At 44.0% G+C, this 17,374-nt stretch overlaps 1 protein-coding gene and 2 long non-coding RNA genes across 4 annotated transcripts in view; 1 reads left to right on the forward strand and 2 right to left on the reverse strand.

Annotated features, from left to right (window-relative positions):
- Window positions 1-17,374, forward strand: part of LOC309862545 — a 531,010-nt gene that overhangs the window by 371,953 nt on the left and 141,683 nt on the right. The gene's annotated exons all lie outside the window — the stretch shown is intronic.
- Window positions 1,574-10,160, reverse strand: LOC309863190. Of its 2 annotated transcripts, XR_014310922.1 has the most exons (4): window positions 9,497-10,160; window positions 9,159-9,299; window positions 3,306-3,441; window positions 1,574-3,226 (listed from the first exon to the last, which is right to left on the reverse strand). It is a non-coding gene; the product is annotated as an uncharacterized lncRNA (long non-coding RNA). The 2 variants fall into 2 exon arrangements; XR_014310923.1 differs by having other exon boundaries at window positions 9,159-10,160.
- The window catches only part of BMP3 (bone morphogenetic protein 3), a 26,892-nt gene continuing 21,749 nt past the window's right edge, over window positions 12,232-17,374 (reverse strand). Inside the window, exon 3 of the mRNA XM_082726473.1 lies at window positions 12,232-16,387. Coding sequence (XP_082582599.1) covers window positions 16,196-16,387 — 192 coding nt within the window. The 3' untranslated portion in view covers window positions 12,232-16,195. The remainder of the gene's footprint in view (window positions 16,388-17,374) is intronic.

Genomic DNA, 17,374 nt, shown 5'->3' on the forward strand with positions numbered 1-17,374 from the left:
GACACGTCAGCGTCTTGTCCCTTCAGGCTAATGGCCGGACTCCATCTAGTGGCCGCAGCGACAAACTGGGGCTCAGCTGCCTCCAGGGACTCCCAAGCGGGGATGGTGCTGTTGAGAGAGAGAGGGCCTGCGGGACCGAGCGGGACAGCAGCAGGGCGCGGGGCCCATCGGGTCCCTCCCTCCTGCCACAGCTGGGACCCCGGTGCGGGGAGCCGTGGAGGCTGCAGTCCCGTGGCTCTGGGAGGGGCCTCTCGTTGCTTCGGGACCCAAGGGAAGATGCTGGAAAGAGGAGCGGTGGGCTCTGGGACAAGGGCTCTGCGCCGGGACTTGGGGCAGATCCCTGAGGCTAAACGTCGGTGGGACAATGTCCTGGTGCCTGAGAGGAGGTGAGACACGAAGCTTCCTCCAGTCCCCTATTCAGTCCCCGTCACTGGACGCCGTGGGGAGCTCAGGGAGCTTCCAGCTGAAGACAACAGAGAGAAGTGTACTGTGTGCACCAAAAAGCCATCACAGAAGGGACAGAGTTCCACACCAGAAGACCAGGGAACGTTCCGTGTGGAAGCGTGAGGGTCAGGTAACCGCTGGAGGTCACAGCAGTGAGCGGTGACAGGGAACGTGGAATGTCTGCGCCCGTCCGTGGCTACATCCACGTCCACACCTGTTTCTTGTGTGTGCACGCATACAGAGACACACACAAGTACATCTGTACGTACGCACTTGCAAAAGCCAATTTTAAATTTCACAATCACAAAAAGACAGAAGACCACCCGGGGAAAACACTTAGGACATGAACAACAGATCAATGTTGTTATGTTATATTGTTATATTATTATATATGTTATGTTATTGTTATATTGTTATATTGTTCACATACAAAGAATTCACATATATGGAAATTAATAGTAATAATAACAGCAACAATAATAAAAACTCTTTTTAGTGACTAAATGAGCAAAGGATATGAACAGAACACTCTCAAAAAAAGAACTACACATGTTTAAAAATCCATGTAAACTATATTAAGCTCACCAGCAGTTAGATAGATCAGTCTAACTCGTAAGTAATTAAATTAGTGTGAATTCCTGATTATTCAATTAACTCAAGTTAATTATTAACAATAAAATTTCTTGTTAGAGCAGCAAAGTTTAAAAGGGTCGAAAGCTCTAATATTGAATGCACTGTGCAGACTACGGGCTTTTGTGCACTGAAGACGGGAATGTGATGTATCTAAGTCTGGTGACGTGAGTCAACAAAGAAAAGATGTCATTGTTAAGAGTGAATCTAAAAGAAACAACTGAGTGGACAATTATACAGAAATATATTTGTAATAATCATCATTGTAGGATTTTATAGAATAGCAAAAACAAAAACAAAAACAACCCTAAAAACAGAACACAGCAAGAAACAACCAACCGATCCAAATATTTTGCTATTTGGGAATGATAAAAATAATTGGGGTATAGACACCTAGTACACTATTACAATGCAAAGAAAATTTGGGTAGATCTACATTTATGCCATAAAAATATTCATAACATTCTACAGATATTCATACATATACAGAGAACATAGCTTAGAAAAGTATACCACAATTTTATTTGAAATAATAAATAGCATATGTACATGAATTAGCATGGAAAAATATCCAGGAACATATCATTAAAACGTTACTAATGGTTATTTCTCAGTGGTGAGATTACAATTTCCACTTTATTTTTATACCTTTCTCTGTCGTCTCTATTGCCCACAATTATGATGGATTAGTTTTATTATCACATAAACCAATTAAGCAATTTTTATGGAAGAAGGAAATAAAGCCTAAGCAACTGGGACAGATTTCCATGAAACGCTCTAACCGTGCCTTCTACAATGTTTCCTAATGTGAAGTATAATTTCCTGCTTCGGTTTATAGTACTGCAGAGGTGAATAAAGAGACTAACAAAAGAGATGTATCTTTCACAGACCATGAAAGTTCCATTTCACTGGTGAAAAGTTCTCTCTTCTCATATCCCGGAGGCGTTAGATTAAGTCTCCGTACGGAAGGAGGGAAAAGGAAACTTGCAAAGACACAAAGTCTGTCTCGGAGGGAGGCAGCCCAGCAGAGAGCTTGTGTGATGGGGACACATTCCCACCCCCACCAGCTTCCTCAGTCAGCCACCCCTGCGCCGGTGCATGCGCTGTGGTCCGAATCCCGCCTCGGAGATGAAGAAATGGTGGTGGAGAGCTCAGCCTAGACAAGGAGAGGGTGGGGGTGGGGGAGGATCGGGCCTTTCACAGGCTGTGGCGTCCGTAGACCTCCTGTCTCTACCGTGAAGGTCCAGGTCCAGAGTGTCTCGCACCCGATCAACTACTTTGTTTTCCACAGCTTCTCTGAGAATCATTCTTCTCTGGTCCTTAATGTAGTTGTCAAACTTACCCTTCTGTGGCTACAAGAAGCGAGACACACTTGTGTTTGAATCCCAGTATTACCCTTTAATATCTTTGTGACTCCTGGGAAGTAACTGAACTCCCTAAAATTTCACGTCCTCATCAGTAGCGCAGGATAATGCCCTTGCCTCTGGCTCTCTGGAAGAGTGGGGGGCCCTAGCACCCAGCACTAGGCTCCGCGCCTAGTCAGGGTTCCAGAAAAGAGCAGGAAACCGTTCCCTGTGTGCTAGAGCCAAGCAGATATCAACCTTCATGAGACCTCGGTTGGTTGACTGTATCATTTATCAAACAAGCAGGATCATTTTTGAGAGTGAAAGAGGGGATGCTTTAGTTACTCCAGAGCAAGATGGGATCTGGGGACGGACCTGGGCCAAGTAGGACAGGTGGCCATTCTGGTTCTTAATGTGATTCTCTCAGACTGTGCAACATTCCTGGTGGTTGGCGCGTGATCGTCGGCGCTGAGTCTGAAGGACTGCCTTGTGGGGTGGGGCAGGAGACTCTGAGGACGCCCTGAGCACGAGTCTGGGGTGCACTTACGGGGCATTTCGGTTACTCACTTGCATGTCAGCGTCCCCATGGTGTGTTGTGTGACTTTACATCCATGGTGCCTAGCATATTGTACGTGCTCAATAAATGTTTATTGAACTTATGACCAGATGCTCTGGAACCATTAGTCTCAGGTGCCAGGAAATGGCTCCTGCAGTATCCGGATGGTTCCCGGCTGGAAGCCCAGCTTCCTAGCAGTTGGAAAACTGCACCCCGATGGTCCGCCGGCGACGGCAGCAATCATCCGTACTACCTGTTGGGTCAAGAAGAGAGTTGCTGGCTGCTGCTCTCCAGACGAGGTAGTGGGGCTTTCTGAGGGGTTCGGACCCTACCTGGCTTTCTTAGCATCTTTTTGGGTCACTGTGCTTTGCCTGCAGAATCATCTCTTGCGTCCGTAAGACTGTGAGCCCTTGGAGAGCAAGCAGCGGGGTGGTTTTGTTCACATGTGTGTTCCCAGACCTTCCAGATCTCAATAAATATTCAGGGGATGAAACATAAGAGATTGTGATAATTAAGTGGTTATGAAATAAAGATCCAGAGATAAAAACTGAAAGGAGTATTGTAACTTGCCATATAAATGTGGCAAGTTCACGTATCTTTCCAATATCTGTAGAAGGGAGAATTTTTAACCTCACAATGTGAAAAAAAAATCTCACAGTGTGGCATCAGGTATGCCAGCTGTCACCAAAAGGTATTAGGTGTAAGTACTATTAAGACAATAAGTCTGTAAGTCATAGCGGCAATGCTAATAGCTTTGGGTTCAGATCAGTCTGAGTTCCCATGGAATCTACTTTTTTTATTCATGGTTAGAATTTGAACATTAACTTAGTTTATCCAAGTCTCAGCTTCCTGCAAAGACTAAGCGAGGGGCCACTCTGGAAAACAGTTTAGAGGTTCAAACTAGAGGGTATTTGGTAAGAGAACTAAGTCAATCAGACGAAGACAGTCATCATAAGATTCACTCATACGTGGAATTTAAGAAACAAAACAGAGAAGCATAGAGGAAGGGAGGGAAAACTAAAACAAGAGGAAATTAGAAAAGGGGAAACCAAAAGAGACATGTAATCATAGGAAACCAACTGAGGGTTGCTGGAGGGGAGGTGGGTGGGCGTTTGGGGTAACCGGGGGAGGGACATTAAGGAGGGTAAGTGATGTACTGAGCGCTGGGTGTTATAGAAGACTGGTGAACCACTGACCTCCATCCCTGAAACTCATCGTCCACTGTCATGTTAATTAATCAACTGTAAATTAAATTAAATTAAAAGAATAAAGACTTCCCATATCAAAATTAACAAAAAAAAAAAAAGAAGACTAAGATAGGGGCACGTGGGTGGCTCAGTCAGTTAAGTGTCCAGCTCTTGATTTTGGCTCAAGTCGTGATCTCAGCGTTGCGCGATCAAGCCCTGCGTACGGGTGTACCCGACTCGGACGCGGGCGTACCCGACACGGACACGGGTGTACCCGACACGGACACGGACGCGGGTGTACCCGACACGGACACGGACGCGGGTGTACCCGACACGGACACGGACGCGGGTGTACCCGACACGGGCACGCGTGTACCCGACACGGACGCGGGTGTACCCGACACGGGCGCGGGCGTACCCGACACGGACATGGGTGTACCCGACACGGACACGGACGCGGGTGTACCCGACACGGACGCGGGTGTACCCGACACGGGCGCGGGCGTACCCGACACGGGCGCGGGCGTACCCGACACGGACACGGACGCGGGTGTACCCGACACGGACACGGGTGTACCCGACGGGGGCACGGGTGTACCCGACACGGGCCCTGCTTAAGAGCGTCTCCTTCTGCCCCTCCCCCACCTCCTCCTCCCGCCCTCTTAAAAAAAAAAAGTACCCTTATCAAATATAGATCTTTAAAGGGAAAGAGTAACTCAGACCTTGTGAAAGGAAATGCACATGTAACAAAGGAAGCGCGCGATTATCAGTAGCAGGACCCCGACCCAAGCTTACCGCAAGGTCTTAGAACCCGATGCATGTGTCGCTATCATCTCCATGTCTATCATATGTAAAATAAAAGTGTCCTTTTTTTGTTTATTAAAAAATATTAACACTCTTCTTCACAATTAGAAGGCCAGGAAGGTTTATTAGGCTTGGATTATTGGGACTTGAGGATGAAGGAAGAGATGCAATGCACAGAAACCGGTAGATACTGAACGTTCTACAGCATCACAAAGCATTTGCACAAGATCCACCGCGTTGGAACGAGTCGCGAGGCGGAGGGCAGGTCCCACGCGTTACCGCGGCTTTGCTCGGCACGTTACCTGGTTGCTCCCACGGACACGGGGGGCCGCATGCGACTCATGGTCCTGGCTGACTGAAGACGCGCTTGAGGCTTCCAAAAGTTTCCACTCTCTCTTTCCCGGCCAGAAAACCAAACTGCAGGTGCGTCACAGGGACGGGAAGGAGCTTCGTGGGATTGGTTCGGTGGGGGAGAACCCGGAGAAACCCTCTGTGTAAATGCGTGTGTAAATGTGTGTGGGTGCGTGGACGCACGAGCATCTCCGTCTACACAGCCTGCGGGAGCTGGAGCTACAAGAGTGGAGGGAGCTCCTTCTGCATTCAGGGTCGGAGACAAAGAATCTTTGTCTCAGGACTCTCGACTCTCTGGTCTTTGGGGTCTCTCGCTGGCTCAGACGCTCACTCACTAGTGTCTCAGTCAGACCTGGGGACACTCCATAGCTCCACACGGTATGATGTTATCATCTTGATTACTCAGCATTGCTCGCAGTTTCCATTTTAAATCATCCTGCTTCAGATATGAATTTTTCCCTCAAAACTGACTGGTAAGCAAGATGACAGCTCAGTACTCATTTTGCTTTTCCATTCATCTCCTTAGGATACCGCGGGAAAAAACCCTAGAGCAACACACACTTTCTGAAAACATAGCTAAGAGGTGTTTCATAGATAGAATCCCGTCCAAGGCTAGAAACATTAACCCATTCAGTCCATTGACACAAACTCTTGTACGCTGGAAAGTTAAAAAACACTTTTTGAAAAGGGTCTTAGAGGAGCGTGACTCCTCCAGAAAACAGCAAGTGTGTTCTCTGGATTATAGAGACTGAAGTGTCCCCCCGCAAAATGAAGGCTTCTCTGGGCCAACACCCAGTATTACATGGAGAGGCAGTAAGAGTTTGAAACCAACTGCGTTTGTCTAGTTTATCCCCACAACTTTCTCTCTTAGCCTTGAAAATGGCTGCCTTTCTGAGATAATTATTTTTAACTGTTTATGATTTATTTTGATAGCAGTCTATCTCAAAGGAGGGAGGTCTGATGGTATACTTGGAGAACTCTACAACTTTTTATAAGATACAAATAAATAATATAACTTTAATAATACTGTGATTTTTTTCTGTTAACATTTACGTGTTTTAATTGATACCTTTTATTTGCCAAATCATTTGCTTATAGAAACCTTATTGAAGGGAGTTGTTATCAAGAAGGGATTGAAGTAACTGTTGATGAGAGACAGGATAAAATACTTTACTGGTATTTAACTTCATTCACTTATCTACCTGTCATCATCGTCTACCATGTAGACATGTCCCGAATGCTCAGAAAGGACGAAAGGGCAGCAACATGGGAACGTGGACTTACTGAATGCGGAACAACCTTGGGCAGGTGTGACGTTATCACACGCAGTTGTTCTGAGTCCATGGGAGGCCCCTGGGGGCGTTCAGCCACGTGGAACCCAAGGTCGGGGCAGGAGTTGCCCAGCTGGGCCTGAACGGTACTTAACACCTGTATTTTAAAGAGCCGGGGAGCAAAAACTGGATCTTGTGCCAGGACAAATGTCCTGAGGCAGCTTTTAGGTCGGACAGTGATTAACATATAGTCTTAAATAAGTATGGATTAAATTACATTTTATAACAGTTTTCAACTTTAACTAGCTGTGAGGGCACTCACATCTTCTGTCAGTTTTCAGTGGCTTGACTCTCGGACAAGAACCTCCCTATGTAGTAATGTGCTTGTTCGGACGAGGGCCTAAAATAGACCACGTTTTCCTGAAGGGCCCAGGTGAAACTACTCATGGTTATTCCTTTGATCAGCACTGTCCGGAAGCTTCCGTAATGACGGCAATGTCCTACGTCTGTGCTGTCCAGTCAGAGAGCCACTAGCCATGTGTGGCTATTAAGCATTTGAAATGTGGTCTTTTGGAATGAGGAAAATAATTTTTATCTTTATCCAATTTTAATCAATTTGAAGTTAAATAAAGTTAAACATCTGGTTAATGGCTACAGTATTCATACAGCTTTAGACTCGAGCTCTCCTAACTCTTTCGATGCTGAGGGCATTGTTCTGGATGGTTCAGTGGTGTCAGATACGAGACCCTTAAAACCTTGGCCAGAACTGAAACTCAAGCTGCCTGTCATCCCTGAACCTGAAGAATCTCTTATTTAGGGTCCTTCCACCGTTAGCCCCCGGTTTATGTCGATGAATGAATAAATTACTGTCCAGGGCCTTGTGTCTCCATCCGTGATCGTGGTAACCGTCTTCAGTTGCCCAGGGACGCTAAAGATCCCTCCTCTCCCCTCCTCTCTCCTCTTCTCTTTTCTTCTCTTTTCTTCTCTTCTACTTTCTTCTCTTCATTCTCTTCCCTTTCCTCTTTTGTCTGTCCTTTTTTGAGTAAGTGGCTTTACAGTCAAGACAACTATCTCTCATCAGTTATAAATATCCAGGAACTGGCTCTGGCATTTCCATAAAAGCAATAAACTTAAGAGAAGCCCCTTCAGTTAGTAAATCTTCAATGTGTAGATTCTGTCATTTCATTCTTCTTTGGGCTCTAGGTCAGGTATGTTGTCTGCACCTACGTGTGCCGGCTAAGCATGATAGACCCTGTGCGTCCGTCTCACAAATTCACACTTTACTCCAGAAAGCTATTGGAGACTTGAGGAAGAATAATCATGAAGTCTAAGTTTCATTAAGATTTTTGACTTTAAAATATGACATTTTCGTTGAGCTCAAAATACTCATGTTTCTGTGCTTTCTTCCTTGTTCTCAAAGCATTGAGTCATTTTCTTATGTGTCTCACGGGTGGTTCAAAGCAGAAGGCACTAGAGAGTCTGCCTGCTACAAGACAGAAATATCTCATCTTGATGATGAACTCTAGATCTCCGTTTCATAACTGGAGAGAGTGGAGTAAAATTTTAATATAACTTCTAGAATGTTCTGCTAGGGGAAATGGGAACTCCTAAGGACATTGCAGGCAAATACAACTTCAGAATGCTCTCGGCCCAACCTATCACAGCCGAAATTTCTCTTTGCAACATGCTGCTCTCCATGGAAGTAGTACAAAGTGAGCTTCAAATGAAAGGTAGTAGAAAGCACAGCTCCAAAGGGCTCTGTTACCACTCGAAGCTTGCCAAGCTGGCCATCTATTCCTGCATTATAAAATCATCCAAACCTTACTAACAGCTCTGGGCTTTCTAATCCACGTTATTGACACCGGAATATGGGCTCCAGATTCCACGCAGCATTTGTCTGACTGTTTCAACTGGCAGAACTTTTAGATTGTGTCATTGATTTCTCCCATTTCTAACAAGATTATTTAATGAAACGACATATGTTGGACCCAGCTTCAAGTCTGCTCGTGTGTATGTATACTCGTGTTTATAGTGATGGAACATCTCCAGAAAGCAGGACTGAAGTCCTGAAAACACCAGAATGTTTCTCTTAAGTCAGTCCATTTTGGGAAAAGCTCTGTCACATGGTTCTTGCACATAATCGCCTCACCTCTGCACTGCTGCGTTCACATCTGGCCTGAGCCCTCATGGGGGGGTTGTTCGCTGTAATTCAATGGCAGTTTGCCCATGCTTCGAGTTCGAAAATGTAGTTGGCTGATAATTTGAGCTCAGGGGTTGGAACGTAACCGTACCTCACTCTCTGCTTCAGTGACACCGCTGTAGAGCCAGCGCGTGTGTGCGAGTGTGAGTGTGTGTGAGATATGGCATACGGGGCTGAGAGGAAGGCACTGTGGGGGAGGAAAACACCTGCCACTCTCTGATTTTAACTTCTTCTAGGACTGGATTTCTCATTGCCCTCAGAGCAGCAGTTTGGCGTCCCAGAAGGAGATGAGGACAAAATGAAAGTCAAGGTGTTGCAAACTAAAATGGACAACATTAAGGGCACGAGGAAGAGTGTGGTTCAGGCTCCAACCTCGTTAATGGGAGCAGCTCCCAACTGTCTCGCAGGTAGACCTCACTCTCCTGCAGGCTGCAGCTCCAACACCCAGACCACTCTGGCCTTCGACTCAAGGCAACCAAAGTTGGATTAGTTTTTCCATGTCTTTTGATTGTCCTGGAGAAAATAGGAATAATAAACAGGACCGAGGAATTCTTACAAAACCACATCCCAATCACTAACTGAAATGATTACCGTATACCACATTTGCTCCTTTTAGATTCGTAATAAATGTTCAGTATAAGTTAAAAAGGTGATAGGAGACAGTTCATAACATAGTTTATCTTGGGGGGTCAGTTTTACCCATTCCTCACCTTTCCATAAATGGGGTTCAATTTTACCCCTGCTGGATAAAAGGACACTGTGGTAGAAGACACGTCCTACTTCTCTCTCCTCTCCTGGCTCTTCCTCATGGGAAGGCAGCGGTTGATCCAAATCGTGAAAGACTGAGAGTTGGCCGTCTACCCATGGGTCCATATTCCTCAGTGGGGAGAGGTGAAGACCGAAGATTACACGCAAACATCATAAACTTGTTCTTTCGGGTCCTTCATGCTTAATGGGATATGCGGAAGGGCATAGCTTCCCATTACGACGGCACTACAGGAGTTGGAAGAGGAGGTTCCTCGTAATACTGGACTTCCAGTTTCCCATACAGGGAAAAAGAGTCCTGCGTGCTCTCTTCCAAGAGAGTAGTGAAGTGATATTTTCAGTTCCTGTCTCCACTCTTTCTTTTTAAGGGGTCAACTTGTCTGACTGATCATGGGGGGAAATGGCCACCGGAAGTTCAGCCCCTCTTTGACTTTTTCCTTTTTAGGATCATCTACGCAAAGCACACCTTTTCCATCTTTCGGGACCTTAGCTCCACGGACAGTCTCCATACCCGCTGGGGTTGACCTACAATGAGGCAGGAAATCCAATTCAGGCAAACAGGCTCAGACCCAAACATTAATCAAATGTTGCCCTTACTAAAGTCTGAAGCTTATTTTTTGCTCCCTGGCTGAGGCCTTGGTCCATTTCCTCCATATTTCTCTGAACTCTGAGAGAATATTTACTCTGACAGCTTTCTCTGGGAAGAGGCATGGGAAGCAAAGTGGAGAATAGGACGATCAGAGCAAGTCCACTACTCTGTGACCCCCAGCTCTGCCACCAACACGGCTCCTACCTCGGCAGAGGCAATTATTCTCCTTGGTGAATAAACTGGGAATAATACCTGAAATCCTACTTCTCAGGTCAAAGGACTCATTCACAGAAACACATAAAATACATCTAATACATCAAAAAGCTATAATATAATATATCTATAATATTTTCTAGAACATTGAAGCTGTAAAGCTTCATAGGCAACAACTCAAGTAATCCTTCCAGCTCTGCAAGAGGGTCTATGTTTCATTCTTACTTAACACATGAGGTCATGGAAGTGGACACAGGTTTTGCAACTTGCACAAGTCATGTGGTTAGTGACAGAGTCGAGATTCTGATGCGACAGTCTGACTCCAAGCCTGAGCTCCTAACTCCACGCTGTACTCTCTTTACAAATCTATTTTTGTATGTTCTTTTAATTTGAGTGTGGTTGACACACAACGTTACGTTACCTTCAAGTGTACACTGTAGCCATTCGAGAAGTCTACACGTGAGGCTGTGCTCACCACCACTGCAGCCACCCTCTGTCCCCATACAAGGCTGTTACAATACCACTGACTAGGTCCCTTATGCTGTAAGATGCCCTAAGAGAAAGTAGGTGAAGGAACATAGCAAAGTGCACAAGCCCAGAGCTTAACAAGGCCAGGGCTGGACTCCAGGATTACAGCAAATGCAAATGAAAAAGACAAATACTAGAACAAAAAAAAATTGAATTTAAAAACTCAAGGTCTGAGAACATCCAGTTGTGATCAAAGACCATGAAGAAAAGTTTCATGGATTCGTAATCTTGTGTGTTGCAGATCTGAATGTATAGAACCTTACGGTATGTTTTAGTTTACCCGGTCGATAGTCACTTGATAATAGTGACATAGAACTTATCTGCAGTTCTGAGACTGAACAATTTCGACGTTGCTTGCCTGATGTAAGAGAATTATGACCCTCCCGGGCAGCGTTGCTGCTGCATCTCCTCCCAGGTTTACCAGCCCTGGTCCAGCGTTTGTCCGATGCCCATGTTTGTCATGTCAAGGAAACCATCCCTTGTTGATGGGAGCGAGTTTTTAGTGGAGGGCACAGTCAGTAGACATTCCAGTGGGTGTAAACTCTAACATGTCTACAAGTCCTTATTTGGAAAATGGGAAGACTGAATTAGATAATAATAATAAAGATAATAATAATAACTGACAATAACCAAGTATTCTGTTTCAAGCTTTTGGTGAAATCATTTGCATGTATTGTCTTATTAAACATTACAACAAGCTTATGAGGCAGGAAATTTATTGCCTCATCTTATAGATGAGTAAATTGAGACCCAAAGAGGTGAAGAAAGTTGTTCAAGATGATCTCTAAAGTGTCTAAAAATTCCAAAATGCTATAGATTTTAATTAAACTTCACAGTCTGAATAAATCTGATATAGATTAAATGAGTGCAAAAATAGGAAATGATGATTTACTTCTTAACATCAGGTCATTCTTTTTCTTCAAGGGAAGACAAGAGCTTAAACAAAAATAAAGCAATCTACCCCGATGATCAGATTAACTACAGTTAAATGCTTATCGTCTAAAATGTACCTAGAATACTCTAACAATATGTGGTGAAGTCATGTTATTGTCAAAACAGGGAGTCAGGCTCCCAGAGGGGGGAAAAAATATCTCCAAATAAGAAATGGGGACTTTGTGGTTAAAACCAAACAAACACAAAAGAATTCAAGTGGAGTTTCTCCAGTTCGGAAGACAAGTTTCCTCCTCCTGGGTGTGTTTCAGTTTTTTTTCCACGAGGTAACCATACTTTGTTGATAGTGGGTGGCAACGCCCCACTCAGAACACCATGTGAAAATGTTCAACTCTGTGCCCAACCTCTGTAACTTCTTTTCAAACGCAGCACAGTATAGTAGAGAAGAATGGGGAAGCATTCAATTAAGCAATTTTTATTTTCATATTGTATAATGAAAAGCTCTCCATTACTGGAGGAAAATGATACAAAGTCAGCAAAACTTATCCATCAGTAGTGACGTGTCTTGCACAGTCTCACTGCGACATGTCCCAGCAGCGGATTTGACTAAAGAACCAAATTTCACTTTCCATGTAATAACTATAGTAAAAAGAATTTCTTCTCACCATCTAAGGATGAAAATTACCATTATAGAAAAGCAACAGTCATTAAATAAATTAAAAGCATCTTTAAAGTTTTCCCATATATATATATGTGTATATATATATAATATATATATTTTTTAAATTGCCGTCAACTGTACAAGCATTAAATTCTGAACTAACACATTTACAGAAACTAGTGTGAAAAGCTGAGGAAAGTTTGGTTTTTAGAAAAGGGGGATCATTTAATCACCTATAAACTACATTAAAATATGATTCTCCAGGGGGAAAAAAAAAAAGCTATGCAGAGAAGTCAGATTTATCCAAGCTTTCTTATTTAATTTCGTATCTAATCTTACACATCACATGTGCATAGCTATTCTTTAACCCAACCTTGATTCAAAAAGAAGTCAATAAGCAGATGTTAGTTACTTGTTAGCACAGAGAAAAGTGAAAGCAGAAAGACTCAACCAAATAATGTAATTATAGAAAAAAAATTTGTGGCAGGGTGGTAATAGTACTATACACATATGATTGTCTATAAAAATATTAAGCAGGTGACAAGAGTTGCTCCAGAAATATTAAAGTAAAAAATCTTCTTTCAATGAATAAATGATCATCAGTTAATATAGAGCTAGGTGAATGTAAAAATGTATCTGGAGAATTGTATTCCTGAGATCTAGGGAATCCAATCTTCCAGTTTAAATTCCAATATCCCAAATCCTGTAAATTATATATTATCTACACTGTTTATAGTAAGATATTTTGAAAATACTGTATTGACATTGGCAGTCCCTGAATATGAATTTAAGAAAAGTTATTGAAAAAAATTTCACTTTTTTAAGTGACTCTGTGTGTGTGCATCTGTCACAAGTAGGAATGTGGGTGCACTGGTGGTTGGGAAAGAAAGTGGGGAACGGGACAGAGAGAAGAGGGAGTGAGAGACAGACGCACGACCTAAGACACGTCATTTCTAGACATGATTTCTCTTCTCGCACCATTGCCACTTTCATAGCAGGAGATTTGTAAAAGCCCACGTAAGAATTACACATATACTAGTACCCAAGAAATTGTGAAATAGTCACTCAATTTTCCAACTATTTCAAGTAAACTTTTACTAGTTAAAATATCATTTATTTCAACCCCTTTGACTAAAAAGAAATCTTCCTTTATTTTGGAGGGCGTAAAACTTTTCCTGTTTATAGCATAACACATCTTCAATGTGGTTGTCAAATCATGGTCACAAGGCCACCCAGAAATAACTAACTAGTGGTCAAAAAAATATTTTGATTACTGAAAGACTACCATGCACTTTAATTGTGTTGTAATTTTGTTATATAAACTGCTACTTAAAATAAAATCTTACTTAGTTCATACTCATAAGTTTTTATTATTTAGAGGCTTTTCTGCCCATTGTGGCATTTAATCTGTAAAAAGGGTCATCAATTAAAATTAAGAAAGGTAACAGACAGACATCAGGGAAGAAGGCTGAAAAGTAATGCTGGAACTGCTAGAGGAAAAAACTACATATAGAATTTCATCATTTCTACCAACGAAAAAGAAATCTTTATTGAAAGATGGGATGACAGAATACGGTAGCCACATACCGGCTCGCTTCTATTATATGATTTTGCTTTCAACCTTCTGATAAAGTTTATTAAAAGTAATTCCATCACCTGTCTCACTTCAAATATCTAACATAGCGCAGCCAGAATAAAAAATGAACTCGGAGAAATCACAGTAACTCCGGCCCCAGAGCTTAACTTACTATTCAGAATGGGTGTTAATAGAAGTTAACGGAGTTAATAGACACTCACGCCGACCTCTGTGCCTTCCGAAAGTGTAAAGAGCCTCTGTTCATGGTAATCTTTGAATGGATTTCTAATAAGTTAGAAAGTTAGAAATACGACTGAAACCACAGAGAATTCCATACTCACTCTCAAACACTGAAGACGAGCACATTCTTGCCTTTGGTTTATGAGCAGAGCCGGGCAGTGTTTTATCTGCCGGTATCATCCATTCGAGGAAGATGTGTATGAAACAGCCGGTGTCATACGCCCCAACACGGAGTATCCAAAAGGGCTTCTAGCTCAACCCGTCAACCCCTTCATTGCCCTGTGAGGTTGCTGAGGACACACAGTTAACACAGTGCCTCTTACAAAATAAATGCTCAGTAAATATTCATTAAATGATAAACCAAGATCGGAGCTACAGGTAGAGAGAGAAAACCCCACGTCTGCTGCTAGTTCATGGTCTCGGAGACAGCTTAGTTGTCTCTAATCAGGTGAGGCTCGACTAAGAGGACGGTGAACCTCCGGTGTGACATCCTCACCAGCCCAGGGTCTGAAAACATTTTTGTCACACACGGAATGTAGCTGGAGAGATTTTTGAAACAAGTTTTCAATGAGAGGATATTTATGACAAACGGAAGTGGGGAGAAAAACAAAGTGTCTGTATTTGACTTCCTTCTTTTTGGTGAATAATTTTTAGTGAGTCTGATAACGTACTGACTTCAAGGCTCAGCCTTGATCCACCTGAAAAGCTGCCTCAACCTGGATGTGGCTGAAGAACAGCATCCCACATGTGACTGTGATTCATTCATTTAAGGAAATCTCCAATTTTCCATCTGTTCTCAAGCCTTGGTATCTACGGATTACTTCACAGGAAGCCAAGGCATATCCAGAGAAGTACAATTTTAATCAAAATTTAAAAATTCAGTTGAATTTTTGTTTTTTAAAGATTTTATTTTTTTTACCTGACAGAGAGAGAGTGAGAGAAGGAACACAAGCAGGGGGAGTGGGAGAGGGAGAAGCAGGCTTCACGTTGAGCAGGGAGCCCGACTCGGGGCTCAATCCCAGGACCCCGGGATCACCACCTGAGCCAAAGGCAGATGCTCAAAAATTGAGCCACCCGGGTGCCCCTCAGTTAAATTTTTTAATTCAGTTTAAAAGAACAAATGAAGGTACTTGTGACAAAGGATTACAGAAGGGGAACTCCCCCTCGGTCTGAAAATTGGGTTGCTGCTTCCCTTTTCTTGGAGACAATGAAATGAAAATAAGTGTATTTCAAACTGAAGGGCCAGGCTTGTGCTCTTGGATCACTCTCTCCTTCTTGGTAAAGTTCTCGTAATTGAATGGTGCTTGCCAGAAGGAGAAAGGAATAAAACAAAGAATCCCGTGTAGGCTGAATTACAAAACTGTGCAAAGCAAACCTTCCTACAGAAGGGCCAGGGCAGCCGGCAACGCACCTGCATCTGTACACCCACACTCAGCACACGCTCTCCGTCATCCGTTCACACAAGGACACATGGAGGACAAACACCGGCAAACAAGAGTCTTAAACATTTCTAAGATAAACATAAATGTTGATTGGATAATTCAGCACTCGCCGAGTTGCTCAGGAATCTAGGGCAGTAAGCCTACTTAGAGATAAGTGAAAAGTTACTGGTGTTTTCCCAACCTATTTTCAAAGCCCATTACAAAAATAAATCAGTGTGTCCTTTAATAGCTCTAAAAACAGTTTGAGTGATCTTTTTTTGTGATTTTTTTTAAAAAGAAGTAAATGTCCATATTTACTAAAATCTTGCATTGAGTTACATTCAAAACAAGCACAGTCGTTCTCCTTGGTGGAAATCATCAGTCTATTTGCTCGTTATCTTTAACTATAAAAAGATCTTTTGGGGTGAAATGCATTGGCAGTGCAAAAAAAAAAAAAAAAAAGGAGGGGAGTCCATTAAATAAAGTACTGATAGAATGAAGCATCCGTGCGCGTTCTCTGCCAGGTTATCTGCAAGCACAAGACTCGACCGTCATGTTAGGATACACTTTAAGTACCACGTTCTTATTTTCATCGAAGAATAAGATGCTGAGCGAGGACATCTTCTCGGGCACACAGCAAGGCTCCGGGATCCCGGGCACGACCCCCACCGCGCGCACTATGCTCTGGATGGTGGCGTGATTTGATGGCTTCAAAGACTGGAAGAGAAATGGGAGAACAGGGGGGTTAGCGTGGGCTGCTTTCCCACCGTTCACTGCCCGTCACCTGAGCTCACCGGCACCACGGCGGACGCGCTTCAGCTCGTCCGTGATGCTCTGGCACTGTCACCTGTGCAGTACGAGCTCGGATCACACCCCACCACGACGGTTGTCGTAACCGATACACACATCCGTCACACCGGCTGTGTGTGCACATATACGCACCAGCTGTGTGTGACCTGCTATCTCACGTCCTTACAACCACAACGACCAGTGTTTATGTTTTTCAAGTAAAGAAATAGTCTCGAAAACTCAAATGACATGTCCAAAGTCGACCAGCTAGGAAGTGACAGAGTGAGGATTTGAATCCAGTCACCTAGACCAGAGTCACTTAATTAAACACAACCTGGTCCCCACACGGGGTGTTAATACGTCCTCGGATGTCTTCCACAACAGGGTTGCAAAACACCCCGTTCGTTCTCGAGTCTACGCTTCCCACAGATATATGATCGCCCCTGCTCTAGGGTTTGACACTTCGCTGTTAAAATAAAACCAAGATCAAGGAACATTGATCTGTTTGCCAGGATGGACTGGGCGGTAATCGCTCTGCGCTGTGATTGACCTGGCCGCACAGAGGTGAAGACGACCGCCCCGCTGGCCACTGGGGGTCACTGTCGCTCCATGGGTTCTGACTCCAGGCGGCCGTGTGGAAATCCGTTTCATGGGGGGCCAAATCCTCTGGGAACAGGGGGCCCGAGGTTATTCCATGGGTATCAGAAGTTGGACCAGAGGTGCCTGGCGAAGTCCTCTCCTGGGAAGATGCCGACACCCACGTGACACAGGCGACTGTCACGGGGCTCCCTCGGGCTCTGCTGCGCCCTGAAGGATGCGCCGTCCACGCCCAGGACACGCAGGTGTTGTCAGAGCGCTTCAGACCGCAGGACGGACGCCCGCCGCACCGCATCCGTGTTCCCCAACGTCTCTCTT

Source organism: Mustela nivalis, assembly GCF_964662115.1.
Source record: "Mustela nivalis genome assembly, chromosome: 4".
In the NCBI taxonomy this organism is placed as follows: domain Eukaryota; kingdom Metazoa; phylum Chordata; class Mammalia; order Carnivora; family Mustelidae; genus Mustela; species Mustela nivalis.